The sequence below is a fragment of the Elephas maximus genome, chromosome 23, assembly GCF_024166365.1.
Source record: "Elephas maximus indicus isolate mEleMax1 chromosome 23, mEleMax1 primary haplotype, whole genome shotgun sequence".
Taxonomy (NCBI): domain Eukaryota; kingdom Metazoa; phylum Chordata; class Mammalia; order Proboscidea; family Elephantidae; genus Elephas; species Elephas maximus.
This window is the reverse complement of record NC_064841.1, coordinates 48724755-48750098: the sequence shown is the minus strand read 5'-3', so window position 1 is coordinate 48750098 and position 25344 is coordinate 48724755. Positions and strand designations below refer to the sequence as shown.

Below are 25344 nucleotides of genomic sequence, written 5' to 3'. Positions count from 1 at the left end.
TCCAAATTTAGGGTGCCAGCTCCAGGGGAAGGCCTTCTTTCTCTGTCAGCTCTGAGGGAAGGTCCTTGTCATCAATCTTCCCTTCGCCTAGGAGCTTCTCCATGCAGGAACCCCTGGTCCAAATGACATGCTCTGATCATGGTGCTGCTTTCTTGGTGGTATGAGACCCTCATGTCTCTCTGCTCACCTCTCTCTTTTATATCTCAAAAGAGATTGGCTTAAGACGCAATCCAATCTTGTAGACTGAGTCCTGCCTCATTAACACAGCTGCCACAATCCATCTCATCAACATCATAGAGACAGGATTTACAACACATAGGAAAATCAGATCAGATGACAAAATGGTGGACAATGACATAATACTGGGAACCATGGCCTAGCCAAACTGATACACATATTTTTGGGGCACACAATTCAGTCCATGACACCTCATGGGATATTTTCATTAGTGCCATTACGCCAATTTTTTTTACATGTTGCTGTAAAGAAAATTAGCATAGCACACTTATGAAAATACCTTGAGGGGAGAGGGCACGTGTCTTAGTCATCTAGTGCTGCTATGATAGAAATACCACAAGTGGATGGCTTTAACAAAGAGAAATTTATTTCTTCACAGTAAAGTAGGCTAAAAGTTCAAATTCATGGTGTCAGCTCGAGGGCACAGCTTTCTCTCTCTGTCGGTTCTGGGGGAAGGTTCCTTATTAATCTTTCCCTGGTTGAGGAGCTTCTCAGGTGCAGGAACCCCAGGTCCAAAGGATGCACTCTGCTCCCACTGCTGCTTTCTTGGTGGTATGAAGTCCTCAACTCTCTGCTTGCTTCCCTTTTCTTTTATCTCTTGAGAGATAAAAGGTGCTGCAAGCCACAGCCCAGGGAAACTCCCTTTACCTTGGATCAGGGATATGACCTGAGTAAGGGTGGTGTTACAATCCCACCCTAATCCTCTCAACATAAAATTACAATCACAAAATGGAGGACAACCACAGAATACTCAGAATCAGGGCCTAACCAAGTTGATACACACATTTTTGGGGTGACATAATTCAATCTATGACAGCATGGTTGGCAAACAAATGTAGAAAGTGCATATTATTTGCATAAAAAATGTAAGTACTGTAAATGTAAATGGCTTAAACTTTCCAAACAAAGGCAGAGATTGGCAAAATGGATTAAAAAGAAAACATGATCCAACTACATGCTGCCTACAAGAGAACCACTTTAGATGCAAAGACACGAATACGTTGAAATTTTAATAAATGGGTAAAAATATTGCACGTAAATAATAACCAGAAGAGAGCTGGGGTGGCTATACTGCTATCAGACAAGACAGACTTTAAATCAAAATTGGTTACAAGGGACAAGAAGGACATTACATAATGGTCAAAGGGTCAACTCATCAAGAAGATATAACAATTATAAATATACATGCATCTAACAACACAGGCCCAAAATATATGATGCAAACACTGACAGAATTAAAAAGAAAAATATAGTACTATATACAATAATGGAGCCCTAGTGGTGCAGTGGTTAAGACCTTGGCTGCTAAACCAAGAGGTCAGCAGTTCTAATCCACCAGCTGCTCCTTGGAAACCCCATGGGGGCAGTTCTACTGTGTTCTATAGGGTCATTATGAGTCGGAACTGACTCAATCAGGCAACGAGTTTGGTTTTTGGTTTTTATATACAATAATAGTGGGAGATATCAATAAACAACTTTCAATAATGGATAGCACATCCAGACAGAAGGTCAAAAATGAAACAGCAGATTTGAACAACACTAGAAACTAACTAGACCTAACATTATGTTAGGGGACAAAGAAATTCTCAAAACATTTTAAAAGACTGAATTCATACAAAGTATATTCTCTGACCACAATGGAATGAAACTAGAAATTAAAAACACAAGGAAAACTGGAAAATTCACAAGTGTGTCGAAATTAAACACTACAGTATCAAACAATCCGTGGTCAAAAAAGAAATCACAAGGAAAGTTAGAAAATACTTACAAATTAAAATGAAAATAAAACATACGGGATACAGTGAAGGCAGTGCTCAGAGGGAAACTGATAGCTTGCATTCAAAAAAGGAGAAAAATCTCAAATCAATAATCTAACTTAAACCTTTAGGAAACAGAAAAAGAAGAGCAAACAAAACTCAAAGATAGCAGAAGAAAGGAGTCGATTCTGACTCATAGCAACCCTACAGGACAGAGTAGAGCTGCCCTATAGAGTTTCCAAGGACCACCTGGTGGATCTGAACTGCCAACCCTTTGGTTAGCAGCCGTAGCACTTAACCACTACGCCACCAGGGTTTCCACTATTCACACTACAGAAATAAAAAGGACGAATAAGAGAATACTATGAACAATTGTACACCAAGGAAGTAGATAACCTAGATGAAATGGAAAAATTCCTAGAACCACACAAACTATTAACCATAACTCAAAAAGAAATAGAAAATTTGAACAGACTTACAAAAGGTAAAAAGATTGAATCTGTAATCAAGAACCTGTAAACAAAGAAAGCCCAGGACCTGATGCCTTCACTGGTGAATTCTAGCAAACATTTAAAGAAGAATCAACACCAAACCTTCTTAAACTCATCCAAATGATTGAAGAGGAAGGAACACTTTCTAACTCATTCTATCAGGCCAGCATTTCCCTGATACGTACACCACATTTATAGAATGAAGGAAAAGAGCTATATGATCATTTCAGTTGATACAGAAGTGCATTTGACAAAATCCAACACCCTCTGATGATAAAAACACTCAAAACACTAGTAATAGAAGGGAAATTCTCAAACATGATAAATGGCATTTACGAAAAACCCACAGTTAACATCATACTCAGTGGTGAAAGACTGAAAGCCTTCCCTCTAAGATCAGGAACAAGACATGGATGCCCATTTACACCACTCCTATTCAACATGTACTAAAAGTTCTAGCTAAAACAATTAGGCAAGAAAAAGAAACAAAAGGCATCAAAATTGAAAGGAAGAAGTAAAACTATCTCTATTCACAGACAGTATAATACCGTATATATGGAAAATCCCAAAGAATCCACAAGAAAGCTACTACACCTAATGAATTCACCAAAGTTGTGGAGTAGGTCAACATACAAATATCAGTTGTGTTATTCACCTGAAGCAAAACTGGAAGGAGAGTCAAGAATAGGAGAAGGATATGGAATCTGCAGCCAATTGTCTCCATGAACAACCACCTCCTTTGCCATGAGACCAGAACTGGATGGTGCCCAGGTACCATTACTGAACATTTTGATCAAAGGTTCCACAGAAGAATTCTGATTAAAAGGGGGAAAATGTAAAACAGAATTTCAAATTCTCATGGACTCCAGCCTTTCTAGAGCCATGGGGGCTGGATGAACACCAGAAACTATTGCCCTGAGATAATCTTTACATCTTAAGCCAAAAATATCCCCTGAAGTCTTCTTAAAACCAAACAATAATCTACCTTAACTAGTAAAAAAATGTCTGCCTTGAGCATTGCTTTTTTAAGATCTATATGCAATCAAATTCACAACAGCAACTTGAAAGATTAGACAGGAACCTAAGGGGACAGTGAGTTTACGTTAATAGGGGAGGAACAACTCAGAAAAGGGGGGTAAGAATGGGTGTATAACTTGAAGAATGTGATCAGTGTCACTAAATTGTACATGGAGAAACTATTGAAATAGTTTACATTTTGCTGTGTACATTCTAAGTAACAAAATAAACAAAAAATCAGTTGTTTCTATACCCAGCCATGAACAATCTGAAAAAAAAAATTCAGACAGCAATCCCATTTACAATAGTGTCCAAAAGAAAAAAAATTTACAAATAAATTTAACCAGAAAAGTGAATGACTCATACATTAAAAAATATCAGGCATTAATGAAATAAACTTAAAAAAAGGAAAGACGTTCTGTGCTCATGTGTTGGAAAACTCAATTATTATTAAGATAGATTCAACACAATCCCTGTCAAATTTCCAATAGCCTGATTTACAGATGTGCAAAGCCTAATCCACAAATTCATATGAAATTACAATGGACCACAAATACCCAAAACAATTGTTAAGGACTGAACTGTGTTCCCAAAAATGTGTTCTCTCTCTGCCTGTAACTATAATCCCATTTGTGAATACTGGGCTATGTTAATTAGGCAAGATTAGGTTATGTTAAGGACAATTAGGCTATGTTTGTTATGTTAATGAAGCAGAATTAAGTTGTATCTTGAATCAACCTGTTTTGAGATATAAAAGAGATTAAACAAGCAAGCAAGAAGTAGAGATGGGGAAGAGAGAGGCCAAGCCACATGAAGACTGTCCAGGAGCAAAGCTCGGAATAGAAACGAACCTTCCTCCAGAGCCGACAGGGAGAGAAAAGCTTCTCCTAGAGCTGGTACCCTGAATTCAGATTTCTAGCCTCCTAAACTGTGAGATAATAAATTTCTGTTTTGTTAAAGTTACCCACCTATGGTATTTCTGTTATAGATAACTAAGACGACAATCTTAAAAAAGAAGAACAAAGTAGAACTCATACTTTCCAATTTCAAAACATACTATGAAGCTACAGTAACCAAAACAGTGTGGTACTGGTATAAGAAAAAACATATAAACCAATGGAATAGAATTAAGAGAATAGAAATAAATCCTTATGAGCCCTGGTGGCACAGTGGTTAAGAGCTCGGCTGCTAACAAAAGGTTGGCAGTTTGAATCTACCAGCCACTCTTTGGAAGCCCTATGGGGCAATTCTACTCTGTCCTATAGGGTCGCTATGGGTTGGAGTTGACTCGATGGCAAGTTTGTTTAATGTTCAACTGATTTTCAACAAGGGCGCTAAGTCCATCCAAAAGGAAAAAAATAGTCTCCTCAAAAAACGGTGGTGGGACAACTGGATCTCCACATCAAAAAGAACAATGTTGGACTCATACCTCACATCATGTCTTAGGCTGGGTTCTCTAGAAGAGCAAAACCAGTGAAGCATATGTATATATAAATACACAGAGAGAGATTTATCTCAAGTAAATGGCTCATGCAGCTAGAGGCTTCTCCTGACTGAAGTGGCTGCAGGGGCTGACAAAACCAAAATCAGCAGGTCGGCCAGAAAGCTGCTGGCTCACAGGGTGGCTGGAGCTAGAGAATCACAAGGTCTGTCGGTCAGGTTATAGGCTCCTGACTCACATTCTAAGAACCGGAATTCAGAAGATGAGGAGGTGGATGCAAGATCCTGAAACAGCGAGCTTTGCCAGAACATCCATATATACTGGATGCAGGCCATACCTACAAGGAAACTCTCTTTTCAACTGATCACAAAATAAGGGATGGCTATATCAGATCACAAAATGAAGGATGACTACATAATTACATAAGTGCCAAATTACATTCTTACATAATTACCAAACCAGTGAGAATTATGGCCCAGCCACACTGACACACAACCTTAACCATCACAGTCCTTGTCAACTTGGCACCTTTATACATCTCCTTAAACCATACATAATCTCTAAATAAAGAGAATTAAAAGTCATACTTGCACCTAACATGATACAACTAACACATGTACAACTGAAAATGCACTAGGTCTGTTTACATCTTGTATTTTATAATAAGTAACGAAATAAGGAAGGAGAGGGGAGAAAACAAAGTTGCTTGTTATATATATATACACACACACATATAACAAAACAAAGACAACATACTAAAATCGATTACAGTCCTCGCTTCTGCAACTGGGCACATAGTTGCAGCTGGTATTTGGAACTACCTTCTAGTACCCATTCCCTATTCCCTTGCCCTCAGCAAGCAAGTCATGGTTCTTTGCCTGACGGGGTGATCCAAAACTTCATTCCTGAAGGGTCTGGGCCATTAGTAGTCCTGTTGCAATTGGGTTACTGTAGTTTTCCATTGACTTTAATCAGAGGACATGGTAGCACAAACAGACTTCCTAAGGGATCGCCTGTATTCCAGACATACTCTTCTTTACCTCCATTATGACATATCAATCAGATTCCCCCTTGGTAAACAGCATGAATCACACCAGCCAATACGGTAACTTCCATCACTGCCTGTCGATCCAGAGGCATAAGGAGCCCAAAGTGGCCAAGTGGCATTCTTAACTTCTAGTTCAATGGAATCAGTGTTCTGTCTCCTAGTGGGTTCATTTCTCCCTTTGGAACTAAGACCACTAAACCAAAAGAGCACAGGGTTGTGGGGACAGGCAGCAAAAACTTTGTGGGCGGGTAACTAGGAGTAATAGCTGAGTGGTGTCACTCCCTTTCCACCCCTTGATTTCTGGACCCCTGAATCCCGGCAATGAGAGAAACAGCACCATATGTTGGACGCTGGTTTAAGGCATATACAGCCTCCTGGAGAACACTGCCCCAACCCTGCAAGTATTATCACCTAGCTGGTGCTGTAACAGTGTCTTTAGAAGACCATTCCATCTTTCTATCAAGCCAGCTGCTTCAGAATAATGGGGAACATGGTAAACCAGTGAATTCCATGAGGATAGGCTCACTGCTGCACTTCATTTGCTGTGAAGTGAGTTCCTTGATCTGAGGCGATACGGTATGGGATACCATTACAGTGGGTAAGACATTGTGTAAGTCTACACAGGGTAGTTTTGGCAGAAGTATGGTGTGCACAGAAGGCAAATCCATATCCAGAGCAAGTGTCCATGTCAGTAAGAACAAAATGATGCCCTTTTCATGATGGGAAGTAGTACAGTAATCAACCTGCCACCAGGTTACTGGTTGATCACCCCCTAGAAATGGTACCATATTGGGGACTTGGTGTTGGTCTCTGCTGCTGGTGGATTGGGCACTCAGCAGTGGCTGTAGCAAAGTAGGGCTTGGTGAGTGGAAATCCATGCTGCTGAGCCCACGCATAACCTCCATCCTGGCCACCAATGGCCACTCTGCTCATGAATCCATTGAGCAATGACAGAAGTGGCCGGGGAAAGAGGATGACTAGTTTCCACAGAACATATCATCTTATCTGATGTTAAAATCCTCCTCTGCAGTGGTCACCCTTTGGTGAGCATTCACATGAGACACAAGTATCTTTACTTCTTTGGCCCATTCAGAGAAGTCTATCCACATAGCTCTTCCCCACACCTCCTTGTCTCCAATTTTCCAATTATGTTCATTCCAAGTCCCTGACCATCCAGCCTAATCATTAGCCATAGCCCATATATCAGTATATAATCGCACATCTGGCCATTTCTCCTTCCAAGCAAAGTAAACGACCAGGTGCACTGCTCCAAGTTCTCCCCATTGGGAGGATTTCCCTTTACCACTGTCCTTCAGAAGGTACCAGAGAGAGGTTATAATGCTGCCACTGTCCACTTTCAAGTGGTGCCTGCATATTTTGCAGAAGCATCTATAGACCACGCACAAGTTCTCTCTTCCTTAGACAACTGATCGTAAGGAACTTCCCATGAGGTCACAGGTGCGTACAGCAAGAGGGGAGGTAATGTGACAGGACTAGAGACACATGGGCGTTTGGGCCACTTCATCATGTAACTTACCTTCAGGTCCTGCTCAAGCCCCATCTCGTATATACTACTTCCATTTAAGAATGGAGTGCTGCTTATCACATCTGACTTCATGACTCTGTGAGTCAGATAACACCCAGTTCATGATGGACAGTTCAGGCCACATGGTGACTTGGTGGCCTATGGTTAAACGTTCAGTCTCTACTAAGGACCAGTAACAAACCAAAAGCTCTTTTTCAAAAGGAAAGTAGTTATCTGCAGGGCTGTGCTCCAAAATCCTAAGGGTCTGCACTGTGATTCACCAATACGAGCCTGCCAAGGCTCTAAACAGCATCTCTATCTGCCGCTGACACTTCAAGCACCACTGGATCAGCCAGATCAGGTGGCCAAAATGGCATAGCAGCTTGCATGGCAGCCCGAACCTGTTGCACAGCCTTCTCTTGTTCTGGCCCCCACTCAAAACTAGTAGCTTAAATAGGCCAGAGTAGCACCCCGAAATGAGAGATATGTTGCCTCCAAAACTCAAAAAGGCCCACCAGGCACAGTGCCTCCTTTTCAGCTGTAGGAAAGGCCAGATGTAACAACTCATCCTTCACTTTAGAAGGAATATCTCAACATGTCTCACACCATTGGAACCTAGAAATTTCACTGAGATGAAAGGCACCCAGATTTCCCACCCTCTAGCTGCAAATGGAGCCTTGCTGACACAGTAGTTAAGAGTTCAGCTGCTAACCAAAAAGATCAGCAGTTCAAATCCACCAGCCGCTCCTTGGAAATACTATGGGGCAGGTCTGCTCTATCCACTGTGAGCCGGGATCAGCTTGATAGCAACGGGTTTTTTAGCACGCAAATGCTTTACCAATAAGTCTAGAGACATTGATACTTCTTCCTTATTAGGTCCAATTAACATAATGTCATCAGTGTAATGGACCATTGTGACATCTTGTGGAAGGGAAAGGTGATCAAGTTCCCTGAGGACTAAACTATGACACAGGACTGGAAAACTGAAATATCCTTGAGGTAGGACAGTAAAGGTAGAATGCTGGCCTTGCCAGCTGAAGGCAAATTCCTTCTGGTGATCCTTTGAAACAAATATAGAGAAAAACACATTAGCTAGATCAAGCTGCATACCAGGTACCAGCAAATGTATTAATTTTCTCAAGCAATGAAACCACATCTGGAACAGTAGCTATAAGTGGAATCACCATCTGGTTAAGTTTACAATAATCCACTGTCATTCTCCAAGATCCATCTGTTTTTCAAAGGGCCAAATTGGCAAGCTGAATGGGGATGGGGTGGCAATCACCACCCCTGCATCCTTCAAGTTCTTGATGGTGGTAGTTATTTCTGCCATCCCTCCAAGAATGCGGTGTTACTTTTGGTTTACTATTTTCCTAGGTAGGGCCAGTTCTAATGGCTTCCACTTGGCTTTCCCTGCTATAATAGCACTTAATCCACTGGTCAGGGATACAGTGTGGGAGTTCTGCAAGTTGCTGAGTATGTCTATTCCAATTCTGCATTCTGGAACCAGAGAAATCACTACAGGATAGGTTCAGGAACCCACTGGACCCACCGTGAGATGGACTTGAGCTAACAATCCATTAATAACCTGACTTCCATAACCTCTATTCTGACTGGGGTGGGGGTGGCATATGGAGGTCACTGACATTTTGGGTCTCCTGGAAGTACTCTGAGTTCAGAGCCAGTGTCCAGGAATCCCTGAAATTCTTAGTATTTCCTTTTCCCCAATGACGAGCCACTTTTTCAAAAGGCCATAGATCCTTTTGGGGAAGACTGGGAAAAAGATTAAGAGTATAAATTTTTGGCCGTGTAGTGGAGTCCTTCCTCAAGGGGACCCAGCCTCCCCTTCATTTGAGGGGTTGTGGATCTGGAAACTGGTTCAAGTCTGGGAATTGACTGAGGGGCCATGACTATCTATTCTAGTGATTCACTTGACAGACCAAGTAATTATTTAGTAGAAATCCCATCTATTTCAGTCCTATGGACACCCTGACTAAGTAGCCAACACCATAAATCCAGATGAGTCAGACTATTCTGATTACTGCTTTGACTCTGCTGTCCATTACAATAACCACGCCCACCTTGTCTTGGTGATTAAATGCCGCCACTTGGCTCCTACCACCATGGGGTGCAATCAGCCTCATTATAGTTAGGTGTCTTACTTCAGTTAGGGCAGTTCCCACTGTCAAATCTAAGTGACATAAAATAGCGATCACAGCAGTCTTCAAGGATACTGGGGTTCCCTTCACAAATTTGTACCTCACCGTTGTGTCTGTGGCTCCAACCTGATAAATCTTCTCTAAGATGACAATTTCCCTAAGCCTTTGGATACCTTCCTCTGTAGTATACCAGGCAGGTCTAGCGTTTCAACTTGATTTAGTGTAGGCCACCACTTAATCCATGCTTCAGTGGACCAACCAAATAAACCATTAGATCTTTTTCTAACCTCCGGAGCCAAAACACTGAATGAAGAATCTGTGCTTAGTGGGCCCATACCAATGAACTCAGACTGACCCAACTTTATGCTCCTTGAACCATTACTCCACATCCTTAACAGCTATTCCCCAGGTTTCTGTTTGTACATATTAGAAAAACCAAGCAGTTCTTTTGGAGTGTAGTGTACCTCCTTCCGGGTCATATTTTGCAGTTCATGTCTTGGGGCTTGCTGGGACGTAAGTCTAGCTATATGTTGAAAAACAAAATATGTGGTGGAGGTGTGTCCTAGCAACATTCAGCAATGTCTTGTAAGGCATCTGTCTTACGTGACACCCCAGGCCATATCTCAGACAAAGCCTCTTTAGGCACAGCTGGGTCAGTCTCATCAGATGGGTGAAAGGGATGATGTGTTTTACTGGGGAGGGTGGCTTAGCAGACAAGAATGGAGTAATTTCTTCAGATGGGAGTAAGAGGGCTGGTTTTGCTGGTAGGAGTGATTCAACAGAATTTTGAGACTCAATGTCCTCAGCTTCCTGATCATCTGCCCTTATATGTCTCCATCCCAAGTTTCAGGAGCACATTTTTTCTCAATCAATGCCCTCACTTTAACTTCAGAAACCACCCCAGGTTGAGAATTCAAGTGGCATTGTAATTCAACCACTCTTAAGACAAGACTCTGGGTTTGATTTTCGGCAGTATCAGTTCTGTTACTACAAGAAATAAAAGCTGTTGTTCAGGGCACAAGTGGCAAATTTGACATCTTTTATGTGGTGCTTGTGCTGTGGCTCTAAAGCCCTGAGCTCATCTCTTTCTTTCATCACTTTGTCTAGTGAAAGTAGGAACAAACGACCAGCTTCCTTATGCTTCTCATTCTGACAAAACTGTAGAAAAGTATCAAATACACAGTCCCAGAGCCTCATTTCTCACAAATATTTGATCAACTGGTGGTGATGTTTTGCATACTTCTATTACCACTTCATGCCACGGATGATCAGTGCCCTCTTTACAACTGAAGGCAGAGTCATCAACACCCTTAAAACCAGCCTGACTTGAGAACCAATTTAGAAAACTCACCTTGTCGATTTTGTTTCTCTAGAACCAATCTCAGTACCAAATGTCCAGGCTGGGTTCTCTTGAGGAGCAAAACCAGTGGAGCATATATATATAAATACAGAGAGACACTTATCTCAAGAAAATGTTCACAGAGTTGTGGGGGCTGGCAACCCCCAAATCCACGGGTCAAGCATCAACCTGGAGGGTTCTCCTGACTCACGTGGCTGCAGGGGCTGATAAACCCTGAATCAGTAGGTCAAGAGGAAGGCTGCCAGCCCACAGGGTTTTGAGAACGGGCAAATCCCGATTTGCCAGTCAGGCTGCAGGCTGCTGGTTCACGTCTCAAAAACAGAGTTCAGAAGATGACAAGTTGGATGTAGGATCAAGAGAAAGTGAGCTGTGCCAGAACATCCATGTTTACTGGATGCAGGCCAGAACCCCAAGGAAACTCCCTTTTCAATTGATTGGCTGCTTATATCAGCTCACAAAATGGAGGATGACTATATCATTACATAACTGCCAAACCACCAAGAATCATGGCCTAGCCAAGTTGACACACAACCTCAACCATCACAAACCATATAAAAAAAATTAACCGAAAGTAGATCAATAACCTAAATATAAGAACTAAAACCATAAAACTCTTAGAAAAAAACACAGGGATAAGTCTTCAGGATTTTTTTCTTTTTGGACGCTGGATTCTTAGACATGACACCAAAAGCACAAGCAATGGAAGATAAAATGGTCTTCATAAAAATTAAAAACATTTGTGTATCAAAGGACTTTATCAACAAAGTGAAGAGACAATCTACAGATTGGAAGAAAATATTTAGCAACTATGTATCTGATAAATTTAATATCCAGAACTTATTTAAAAAACTACCACAACTCAACAACAAAAAGACAAACAATCCAAAGGATATACAAACAGCCAATAAGGACTTCATTAGTCACTAACCCACTGCCATCGAGTCAATTTCAACTCACGGCGGCCCTATAACAGAGAGTAGAACTGCCCCACAGCGTTTCCAAGGAGTGGCTGGTGAACTCAAACTGCCTATCTTTCAGTTAGCAGCCATAGCTCTTAACCACTGCACCACCAAAACCAGAGCTATGCGGATCAAAACAATGATGAGATACCACTTAACACCCACTAGTATGGCTATTATTATAAAGAAAAGAACCAGTATTGGTGAAGAAGAGGAGGAAAAAGTTATAAAATATGCACAACCCCCCCCCAAATCTAAAAATGAGCAAGACCTAGATGAAAAAAAAGAAACTCAAAATCTTGCTTAAGTGCATAAATGAAGAGCTGAAGGAATGTAGAGAGTTATTGTGTTCCTAGGTGGAAGGACTCAAAATGTAGAAATGTCAACTCTCAGCCAAATTATATATTTCATACAACTTTAATCAAAATTCTGATAATATCATTTTTTTTGGACCTGTAATCCCAAAGGATTAAGCCTAAAAAATTTACGATGAAACCTAACAGATGAAAACATAAAAATCTTTTCCTAATCAAAACAAGATACCCAAAAGTCATAGAGAAAAAGATTGAACAATGTAAATACCAAAAAATAAAAATGCTCTATGCAAACAAAGATGAAAATACAAACAAAAACTGAAAATTAGGAAGACAGGACTAAAATGCTTCCATATTAAATAGCCTCCACAGATCTTTATGAAAAAACTCTAGCAGCAATAGGAAGATGGTGTTATGGATTGAATTATGTCTCCCCTAAAATACATTGTAAATCCTAACCTCTATGCCTGGGGTTATAATCCCATTTGGAAATGGGTTATCTTTATGTTAATGAGGCAGGATTACTATAGGGTATATCTTGAGTCAATATCTGTAGAAATACAAGAGATTAAACAAACCTGCAGAATAGAGATGGGGAAAATTGATGCTAAGACACATGGAAATCTCTAAGGAACCAGGAAGCAGAAGCTAAAGAGACAAGGACTTTCTTCCAGAACCAACTGAGAAAAAGCCTTCCCCTATAGCTGGCACCCTGAATTAAGAATTCTCGACTTGACGGCAATGGGCCTTTTTTTTTTATAGCCTCCTAAACTGTGAAAAAATAAATTTGTTTGTTAAAGCCATCCACTTGTGGTATTTCAGTTAAAGTAGCACTTAATAACTAAGACAGATGGGTAATTACTGTAAACCAAAGAAATGCAAAAGATCAAATTAAAACAAAGAAGTATCATTTTATACTTTTCAAACTGGCAGAGATTTAAACAACAGACAAAATCAAAGATGCAACCAGATGGTAATTTTGGGGGGTTGGAATTACAGGAACTAAAATTTTCTACATTACCTATTTCTACAATGCTTGAATTTTGTGCAGTGAATGTACCTTACTTTTGCAATTAAAAAAAAGGAAAGAAAAGAAAAATCAAATGGAATTTATTTAAAAGAGGTACTTTCCAACTTCCTTCCATGAGATTACTGAAAGACATATTACCTCTTGGTCCAGGTTATACTCTTCACTTGAATTAAGTGCAACCTTTACAGTAATATAGTCCCCATTTTTCACAGCATCCCTCAATAAATCTAAAATGAAAGAAAAGATCAATTAGATTTTATATATCTAAAGTTGTGAAGAGAATTCCTATAATTCCAAAGCCACTCACTACTTGGAATTATGTCTGCTGTAGCATAATTTTCATCTTCTCCGTCAAGATGCTTCTGAAAATCCTCTAGTTTCATCCATTCCAACTGTAAGTCCATGCCCAAACTCAAAATTTGTTGCCTGCTCTCTGGAATACAGAACAGTCTTATTAAGATACATTTTTCTGGACTATAATATCTGTTTTGCATTAAATTTGTGGTGTTTTAATTGAAACTTCATATATACTTTCAACATAGATCATTATATAACCCTGTCTTTTCTTTAACTGATAAAATTCCTGATTTTCTTTGGGAAGTAATATGAACTAGCCACATTTCAATATTACAGTACTTCAAAGGCATAAAAATGAATACAAAAACTATAAGTATAAAATAGTGAAATAAGAATTTTAAGTACATGGCTAAGTATCTCAAAGGAAGGGAGAAATCACAGGGATTCAGGAAGAAGAATCTCATCACCTTTTCTTTCTTTGATGATTCTTCTTGAATATACACTGCTTCCAACCATTTATGTAGGCAAAGTGACTCTAAATTTATAAACCAAACCTACATGTCAGTAAGTCACTGCCTAGGCTCCTTCCAGGCTCAGCTCAAGTTTCTCCTCCTAGACACCCTCCCTGCTATGTTGTCCAGGCACCCACTCCCATGCTCCCACAACACCCTGAGCTCCATACCACCAATCACACCTTAAAACAAGTGCTAATTTTCTCCCTTGCCTGTCTGATCTAAGGGCTCATTAACACTAGGGATGGACACCCTCACTCTTTATAACCAGTACAATCAATAGCTGAGATTTGAGTATAACTCATTTGGGAGTATTTCAAAATGACTATGTGCTATTTAAAAAAAATGGAAAGCAGAAGTATTTGATGGATTTTCACTTAAAATCAATTCCTCAAATTACATAGATGTTAGGTAGTTAATCTTGCCACAGAAATGAAGTTTGAAAAAGACATGAAAATAAATGAAGGAACTTTTTCCAAAGCCCTAAACTCTAACACTTCTCATTGCTAACTCAGAGAGCATTAAGTCACAGAACAGCACAGCCTTTGCAGCTCCACTTCCTAGATTTGTATCCCAGCTCCATGTAAGCTATATGGCTTTAAGTAAGTCACATAAATTTCCTATGCCTCAATTTCTGAATAAAAACAGTAGTGGTAATACTAAAAGCAGCTAACATTCATTAAGAAGTGTTAAATTATTTACATAAATTAATTCATTTAATCTATACACAATAACTAATAAGCGGACACACATTGCAGGTGAGGGCAGAGAGGTTTTATGATTTGCTCAGTAAACTGCAGAGCTGGTATTTGCAGTCTGATGTTTCTGACTCCACAGCTGGAGCACTCCCCCACCATGCCACAGTGCCATCAATTACAGAGAAGGCAATGTCACAGTGCCACAGAAAGATTTCGGAAGCAAAAAGGGAAGGGCTCATATAAATTGAAATACTACCCTGTAATTTACAGGATTATTATAAGTAACAGAGAGAAGATCTATAGAGCAACTAGAACTGTTGGAAAGGGCTATGCCACAGCTCAGATTTTTTTGACTCTGATGGAGCAAACTGGTTCAAAATTCTATCTTCATTCCTACCAAGTTTCTGATCTTGCCTCTGCATATGATGGTTTTCATTTTTTCTCTTCATTTTTAATAATAAAAAAGAACAAGTATGAGACCTCACACTACCTGATCTCAGGTAGTCAACACAGGCTGGTACTGGTACAACGACAGACACACAACAATGGAACAGAATCAAGAACCCAGATGGAAACCCATCCACCCATGCTCAGCTGATCTTTGACAAAGGACCAAAGTCCATCAAATGGAAAAAAGATAGTCTTTTTAACAATAGGTGGGGGCCATGTTGGATGTCCATCTGCAAAAAAAAAAATGAAACAGGACCCATAGCTCACACCATACACAGAAACTAACACAAAATGGGTTGAAGACCTAAATTTAAAACCTAAAACAATAAAGATCACAGAAGAAAAAAACAGGGACAACACTAGGGGCCTGCCATGGATTGAACTGTATCCCTCCAAAGTATGTCAACTTGGCTAGGTCATGATTCCCAGTATTGTATGATTGTCTACCATTTTGTCATCTGATGTGATTTCCCTACATGTTGTAAATTCTATTGCTACGATATAATGAGGTGGATTAGTGGCAGTTATACTGATGAGATCTACAAGATTAGATGGTGTCTTAAGCCAATCTCTTTTGAGATATAAAAGAGACAAGTGGGCAGAGAGACCTGGGGACCCCATACCATCAGAAAGCAGTGCCAGGAGCAGAGCGTGACCTTTGGATCTGAGGTTCCCAAGTTGAGATGCTATCAGACCAAGGGAAAACTGACGCATCACCAGGCCCTTCCTCCAGAGACGACAGAGAGAGAAAGCCTCCCCTAGAGCAGGCGCCCTGAATTCAGACTTGTAGCCTACTGGTCTGTGAGAAAATAAACTTCTCTTTGTTAAAGCCATCCACTTGTGGTATTTGTTATAGCGGCACTAGACGACTAAGACCAGGCCCTAATACATGGCATAAATACAATACGAACCATAACTAACAATGCACAAATACCACAAGATAAATTAGATAACTGGGAGCTCCTAAAAATTAAACACTTATGCTCATCAAATACTTCACTAACACCAGCCCAGGGACAAGGACCAGAAAGCAGGAGGGGATAGGAAAGCCGGTAAAGGGAACCCAGAAAAAAAAAAAAAAAAAAGACTTCACCAAAAGAGTAAAAAGAGAACCTACAGACTAGGAAAAAATTTTGGCTATATCTCACAAGGGTCTCATCTCTAAAATCTATAGAATACTTCAATACCTCAATAACAAAAATACAAATAATCTAATTAAAAAATGGGCAAAGGATATAACACACACTTCACCAAAGAACATATTCAGGCAGCTAACAGACACATGAGGAAATGGCTCCCGATCATTAGCAATTAGAGAAATGCAAATTAAAACTACAATGAGATACCGTCTCACCCCAACAATATAGGCACTAATCCAGGGAACACAAAATAACAAATGTTGGAGAGGTTATGGGGAGACTGGAACTCTTGGGGATGCAAAGTGGTATAACCATTTTGGAAAACGATATGGTGCCTCCTTAAAAAGCTAGAAATAGAAATATCATACAATCCAGCAATCCCACTCCTAGGAATACCTCCTAGAGCAATAAGAGCCATCACATGAACAGACATATGCACTGTTCACTGCAGCATTATTCACAATAGCAAAAAAATGGAAACAACCTATCACGGATAGGTGCCTAATAAGAGATGAATGGATAAACAAATTATGGTACATACACACAATGGAATACTGCACAACAATTAAAAACAATGATGAATCAGTGAAACATCCCACAACATGGATGAATCTGGAGGACACATGCTGAGTGAAATAAGTCAATCACCAAATGACAAATACCATATGAGACCAGAATTATAAAAACCCAAGAAAAGGGTTTATACATAGAAAAAAAAATCTCTGATGGTTACACGGGAGGGCAGGGGTGGGGAGGAAAAATCACTAACTAGATAGTAACCCGCTAACCCGAAGTGTTAACTCTGGCAAAGGAAAAGACAACACAATACATGGGAAGTCAGCGCAACTTGACCAAGGCAAAGTCATAAAAGCTTCCTAGACATATCCTAGAACAGTTGCTGGGGCTTAGGGCTGGGGACCATGGTCTCGGGGGACATCTAGATTAATTGGCTTAACATAGCTCATAAGAAAATGTTCTACATCCCACTTTATTGAATAGTATCTGGAGTCTCAAAATCTTGCAAGCAGTCACCTAAGATACATCTACTGGTCCCATCACATTCAGAGCGAAGAAGAGTGAAGAAAACCAAAGTCACAAGGCAAATATTAGTCCAAAGGACTAATGGACCACATGAACCACAGCCTCCACCAGCCTGGGCCCAGAAGAACTAGATGGTGCCCAGCTACTACACCTACTGCTCTGGCAGGGATCACCATAGAAGGTCCCAGACAGAGTGGGAGAAAAATGTAGAACAAAATTCAAATTTACAGAAAAAGACCAGACTTACTGGTCTGATGGTGACTGGAGAAGCCCCCGAGACCATGGCCCCCGGATGCCCTGCTAACTCAGAACTGAAGCCACTCCTGAAGTCTACCTTTCAGTCAAAGATTAGATAGGCCTATAAAACAAACAACAGCACACAAGAAGAAGATGCTTCTTAATTCAGTCAAGTATGCAAGACCAAATGTGCAACATTTTTCCAAAAGCAAAGACAAAAAGGCAGGAAGGGACAAGAAACCTGGCGAAGTAGACACGGAGAACCCAGAGTAGAAAAGGAAGGGGAGACAGTGGTGAGACATTGTGGGGATTACAACCAATGTCACAAAACAATCTGTGTATAAATTTTTGAATGGGCAACTAATTTACACTGTAAACTTTCACCTAAAACAAATAAACTTAAAAAAAAAAAAGAGAATTACTTTATGATCCAGCAATCCCACCCCTAGGTATATACCCTAGAGATCCAGTAGCAGTGACACGAATAGACATACGCACAGCTATGTTCACTGCAGCATTACAATAGCAAAAAGATGGAAATAGCCTAAACGCCCATCAACAGATAAACAAAATGTGGTATATACATACTATAGAATACTATGCAGCCATAAAAAATAGTGGGTCCTTGAAACATAACACAGATGAATCTGGAGAACATTATACTGAGTGAAATAAGTCAATCACAAAACGACAAATATTGTATGAGCACACTTTTATAAGACAAGAATCGACCAACACTCATTGGTGGTTACTAGGATAGGTAGAGAAGGAGGAGGCAGAGAGAAAACTCTCGAAATAGTAGACACTTGTTAGTTTTGGTGACGGGAATGACAGCATCGAGTATCAGTGAACTGCACACAGCATGACCAAGGTATATGATATCACTAAGAACTGTGCAAGAGAAAAAAATGTTTTTAGTAAACGATATGACAAATATAATTTTGCAACAACACCAAAAATATGTGTGGTTACACAAATACATATACAGGCATATAAGTATGTAAGTATAAATATGTGGGTACATATGTGTGCACAGACAGAAGTACCTACAGACAAATGCACATACAGGTGTGTGTGTGTATGCCTGTATGTCAATATATATAGCAAGCCACACAGGGGACAAAGTTAGGGATACTTCTTGGACATAACCAAACACCCTGCAAGACTGGTGTTCTAGGTTTGAAGGCTTAGGACCACAGTCTCATGGGACAACTCAGTTAACTGGCATAACACAGTTCATAAAGCGTTATGCTCTACATCCCACTGTGGTGAGTAGTGTCTGGGGTCTTACAAGCTTGTGAGAGGCCATCTAAGATACAACTATTGGTCTCTACTCATCCGGAATAAAGGAGAAATAAGGAAACCAAAGGCTCAGAGAAGAAAGTAGTCTACAGGACTAATAGTCTACAAGAACCACTGCCTCATTTACGCTGAGACCAGAAGAACTACATGGTGCCCAGACAGTTGAGATCAGGGCCACGACAGTTGAATCCTTAAAGAATGGGAGAAAAATGTGGGACTAGAACTCAAATTCTTAAAAAGTCCAGACTTACTGGACTGGTTGAGACTAGAGGACTCCCCAAGACTATCACCCTGAGACACTCTTTCAACTTTAAACTGAAATTATTCCTTGAGTCACCTTTTAGCTAAATAATAGATTGGCTCAAAGAATTAAAGAATGTTACCCAGGAGTAACGAGTGCCTCCAAAATATCATCTATAGGAGACCAAATGGTCAAAAATTACTCTAAAGCAAAGACAAGAACGTAAGGAGGCAGGGAAACTAGGGTACTGGAAATGGTACAACCGGAACGGAATGAATGAGAATGATGACACACTGTGAAAAATATAACCAACATTACTGAATAATTTGTGTAGAAACTGTTGAACGTGAACCTAATTTGCGGTGTTAACTCTCACCTTAAACACAATAAAGTATTATTTAAAAAAAAAAAGATGTTTGCCAAAATATTTTAGGAATGCTCTTTATCAGGTTGAGAAAGCTCCCTTTGATTCAGTCTGCTAGGTTGGTTTATCTGCTTGTTTTTAATCTTTGGTGATCTGTGGGCCATACAGTATCCCAACTACTTTTTATGCCTCTGGAGTTCTTTGGGAAGGAGGTAAACCAATTTTAACACGTTTAGCCTCAAGGTGAGAGCCTTTTGAAATGCATGAAACTCAAGAACCTTGAGTTGGAGCCTCATTTTTGCATATATTGAGCATTGTCTTAGGTGGATGTGTGAATTTTCTAAACTTTTGACAGGGTTGCCTTAATTTCTGTGAGATAAGCATGAGATAAACCTCCTCAGTATGTTTCCCAGTTAATATGTTCTCGTGAGAATGTACTTATCATGAGAATAAGCTACTCCCAATCTTCGTTCAGTCATAGTGGTCGTTTTCTCCTTGATACCATTCATTGTTTCCAGGTGTTCCTGGCAACCTGCTTTTCTAGCTTCAGAGCAACCTGCTTTTCTAATTTCAGAACAGTAAATAATACCATTGCAATAAGGAGTACGGCACTGCAGTGGTTCTAGAGACTTGAGCTCCTGTAAATTATTCTTACCCTCCATTGAATCTTAATGCCCTATCATTACTTTCATGTGGAACAGGTGGACTGCAACACTGTGAACAGTTCTGCATTATTCCAGGGCAGTTGTTTCTGCTTCCGAGCTGTTTGCAGTAATGAAGAATACATTGTACTGGTAATGTACCTGAGATTCAAATTCCTTTAGCTTTATTTATTTGGGCTTTTGCAGTAAGGAAGAATGCATTGTAGTGGTAATTTTCCTGAGATAAAAAATCCCTTGGCTTTATTTATTGTAAGTACTGCTTTTGCAGTAAGGAAGAATACCATGTTTTGAAAAGCTTCATGAAAAATAATAAAAAGGCTAAGAAGAAAGAGACTAGAATAAAATGTATATACAATCATCACCAGGTGCCTTCATGTTTATTACCTCATGGTTCACAAATTCTCAAGAAATAAAATTCTAAAAAAAAAAAAAAGATTTTATCATTGACTCATTAACGATAGGATTTGCTACATTCAGGGTCTGCTGGTTGTACTTTAGCTCTCATGGACTTGTTCTAATTTTCATCAGTTTCTATTCAAACTTGCATATGAGTAATTGATGGTCTGATCCGCAGACAGCCCCTGGCCTTGTTCTGACTGATGATATTCAGCTTTTCCATCATCTCTTTCCACAGATGTAGTCGATTTGATTCCTGTGTATTCCATCAGGCAAGGTCCACGTGTATAGTCACTTTATGTTGATGAAAAAAGGTATTTGCAATGAAGACGTCGTGGGTCTCGCAAAATTCAATCCCCAAACTCTGGCACTGTTTCTTTCACCAAGGCCGTATTTTCCAACTACCAACCAATCCTTCTTCTTTGTTCCCAACTTTCGCATTCCAATCACCAGTAATCATCAGTGCATCCTAATCTCAGATGGCAGAAGTTGGTAAAAATCTTCAATTTCTTCATCTTTGGCCTTAGTGGTTGGTGTGCATATTTGAATAACAGCCGTATTAACTGGTCTTCCTTGTAGGCCTATGGATATTATCCTATCACTGACTGGGTGGTACTTCAGGATAGATCTTGAAATGTTCTTTTTGACAATGAATGCAACACCATTCCTCTTCAAGTTGTCATTCCTGGCACAGTAGACCGTATAACTGTCCAATTCAAAATGACCAATACCAGTCCATTTCAGCTCACTAATGCCTAGGATATCCATCTCTATGCATTGTACTTCTTTTTGATGATTTCTGTTTTCCTAGATTCATAATTCGTACATTCCATGTTCTGATTATTAATGGATGTTTGCAGCTGTTTCTTCTTATTTCGAGTCGTACCACGTCAGCAAATGAAGGTCCCGCAAGCTTGACTCCATCCACGTCACTAAGGTTGACTCTACCTTGAGGAGGCAGCTCTTCTCCAGTCATCCTTTGGTGCCTTCCAGCCTTGGGGACTCATCTTCCAGCACTGTATCAGGCAATGTTCCACTGCTATTCATAAGGTCTTCACTGGCTAATTCTTTTCAGAAGCAGACTGCCGGGCCTTTCTTCCTAGTCTGTCTTAGTCTGGAAGCTCAGCTAAAACCTGTCCACCTGGGGTGACCCTGTTGGTATTTGAATACCAGTGGCATAGCTTTCACCATCACAGCAACACACAAGTTCCCCACATTACAGCAAAGTGACAGATGCGGGGGGAAACACTAATGACTGAAGAGCAAATGACTTGTAGAATGACATCAGGGACATCATATGTGATGAAAGCAAGAAGTCATTAAAAAGCAAGGAGACAGGCGGGGCCAAGATGTTGGAGCAGTCAGACGTTTCCGGTGGTCCCTCTTACAACAAAGACCCAAAAAAACAAGTGAATGGATTATACACATAAAGCTACGAACCCTAAGCATCAAAGGCAAAGCTAAGAATTTGGACTGAGTGACGGGAAGGGAGAGACAGTGCAGATGCAGCGAGGAGCTGCAGAGTCAGCGGCAGTGGCTTAGCCCCGATTCCCTGGCACGACTGCAGCGGGGCTGGTGGCAGTGTTTGGGGACGTGGCTGCTTCAGTGAAAGAAGGCAAGTGAAGTGGTGCACCCCTGGTTCCCTGGTGTGACAGCAGCAGGGCTGGCAGTGGCATTTAGGATGTGGCTGATTCAGAGAGAGAAAGCAAGTGAGGTGGTGCAGCCCCGACCCCCTGGAGTGACCACGGCAGGGCACACAATCTACACACACCTCCAGAATCTGAGATAAAACAGTGCTCTTGGCACTAGATAAGTGATTTTGTCTAATTTTTTTTACCATGTGAATCTAATAGCTCCTCCTTTTGAAAGAACACTCTCCTATCTATCTTATCCCTCCACCCTCTGCCCCAGGTGTCTTCATTAACAGTTGATTTCCTTGGGCCTTAAACAGGTCCTGCTGCACTCCCTGAGCAATTCTCCTGGCCGTGGAGAAGAATCAAATTAACAAATGGAAAAATACTCTGCCGACTCCCCTAGTCTGGAAACTCAGAGCAGGAGCGGTTCCAGTCCAGGCACAAGCAGTCCACAGACTTTGTTTTTCACACCTGCACAGATCCAGGTGGCCCCATTACAGCAGATAGGAACTGGCTGTTATATTGCAATGGCAAATCTATTTGAAGTCTAACTGTAACTGTTTCAGCTATGTGGTGAAGAAGCAGGTTTTTGATGTTTGATACCGCTCTGCCTATTAAACAGGGCACACATCTACCCACAGCAGGGGCCTGAGGACTGGAGGTACCACCCACACCACCTGGCCACCTGTGACAGAGGTCCAAGGATAAGTGGTGCCTACCAGTCCTTACGGTTAAAACACTGGATAACTATGGTACAGCTGCAGAGCCCACCCACCAAAGCGCTCTAGAGAACAGGCATGTGCTTTCCTCACTGACACTCGGGGAAAGGTGGTCAGCCCCCTACCTTCCTCAGACTGTGACTCCTGCTGTTATCAGTAACCTGTGCATACACCAATCACTACTGCTCCTCTAAGATCATAGATGAGAGTGTGCACCACTCACTAGTGAATGGATTCCTAGGCTCACACACCTGGTAACAGCTCTAGCCATCTGGTGACAGGACATTAGTACTTCAAAGGCTCCAATAATCAAGTTAGCTCACTCTAGTAGACTACTCACGTAAAACATAATAAAACAAAGCAAGAAGCTAGGACACAGTGAGCAAACAAAACCCAGAAAGAAACAGACCATGATTGCTTTAACAAACTCCAAAAACAAAGAATCAAGGACTCTTCTGGATGAAGATGTATTCCTGGAATAACCAGATGTAGAATACAAAAGACTAATACACAGAACTCTTTAAGACATGAGGAAGGAGATCAGGCAAAACACAAAACAAGCCAAGGAACACACAGAGAAAGCAGTCGAGGAAATTAAGAATATTCAAGAACACAATGCAAAATTTAATAGGCTGCAAGAATCCATAGAGAGACAGCGATGAGAAACTCAGAAGACTAACAATAAAATTGTAGAATTAGATCAACAGAAAGTCAGCAGACCAGAATTGAGGAACTGGAAGTCGAGAGTTTGCGAGATAAAAGATGAAGCACTTGGCAACACTATATTCAAAGAAATATCAGATAAAAGAATTAAAAAAAATGAAGAAATCCTAGTATCATGTGGGACTCTATCAGGAGAAATAACCTAAGAGTGATTGGAGTACTAGACCAAGGAGGCATAACAGAAAATACAGAGAGAATTGTTGAAGATTCATTGGTAGAAAACTTCCCTGACATTGTGAAAGATGAGAGGATATCTATCCAAGACGCTCATCAAACCCCATACAAGGCAGATCTCAAAACAAAAGTCACCAAGACATATTATAATCAAACTTGCTAAACCGAAAGATAAAATTTTAAGAGCATCAGGGATAAACAAAAAATCACATACAAAGAAGAGTCAATAACTCAGACTACTAGGCAGAAGCGGTGCAGGCAAGAAGGCAATGGGATGACATATATAAAGCACTGAAGGAGAAAAAATGCCAGCCAAGAATCATAAATATCCAGTAAAACTGTCTCTCAAATATGAAGGCAAAATTACAACATTTCCAGATAAACAGAAGTTTAGGGAATGTGCAAAAAAAGGAAACCAAAACTACAAGAAATGCTAAAGAGAATTCTCTGGTTAAAAAAATCAATAATATCAGATATCGACCAAACACTAGAACAGAGGACAGAGCAACCAGATATCAACCCAGACAGGGAAATCACAAAAATAAAAAATCAAGATAAAAAAACACTCAAAACAGAGAATCAGTGATGTCATTATGTAAAAGAGGACAACATTAAATCAACACAGAGGGACTAAAAAAAGTAGTCATAGATCTTCCATATGGAAAGGAAATCAAGGCGATATAGGGAGATACGAGTTAGGTGTAAACTTAGAAAAACAGGGGTAAATATTAAGGTAACCACAAAGGAGACTTACATTCCTATACATCAAAATAAAATACAAGAAAAGCATAAAGACTTGGTAAAAACAAAATCAACAACAATGAAAAAGAGGAACACACAATTAAAAAAAAAAAACTACTCAGCACGAAAAAATAAGTGGAAAAATTAAAGTCAACAACACACAAAAAAGACATCAAAATGACAGCACTAAACTCATACCTATCTATAATCACGCTGAATGTAAATGGACTAAAAGCACCAATAAAGAGACAGAGACTGGCTGAATGGATAAAAAAACACGATCCATTTACATGCTGCCTACAAAAGACACACCTTGGACTTAAAGGCACAAAAACTCAAAGAATGGAAAAAATACAACCAGTAAACAACAATCAAAACAGAGTTAGAGTGGCTATAGCAATTTCTGACAAAACAGACTTCAAAGTTAAATCTACCACAGATGATAAGGAAGGACATTATCATTAGCTAGGGTTTTACCATTTTAAATATATATACACCCAACAACAGGTCTTCAAGATACATAAAACAAACTGTAACAGCACTGAAAAGCAAGACAGACAGCTCCACGGTAATAGCAGGAGGCTATACCACACCACTTTCAGTGCAGGACAGAACATCCAGAAAGAAGCTCAATAAAGACACAGAAGAGCTAAAGGCCACAATCAACCAACTTGAC

General features: G+C 40.2%; 1 protein-coding gene across 3 annotated transcripts in view; it reads right to left on the bottom strand.

Moving 5' to 3' along the window:
- The window catches only part of MPHOSPH8 (M-phase phosphoprotein 8), a 99230-nt gene that overhangs the window by 37468 nt on the left and 36418 nt on the right, over positions 1-25344 (bottom strand). For all 3 annotated transcript variants that reach the window (XM_049867363.1, XM_049867361.1, XM_049867362.1), the window contains exons 6-7: positions 13646-13771; positions 13477-13565 (exon numbers count right to left, since the gene is read on the bottom strand). In XM_049867363.1, coding sequence (XP_049723320.1) covers positions 13477-13565; positions 13646-13771 — 215 coding nt within the window. The remainder of the gene's footprint in view (positions 1-13476; positions 13566-13645; positions 13772-25344) is intronic.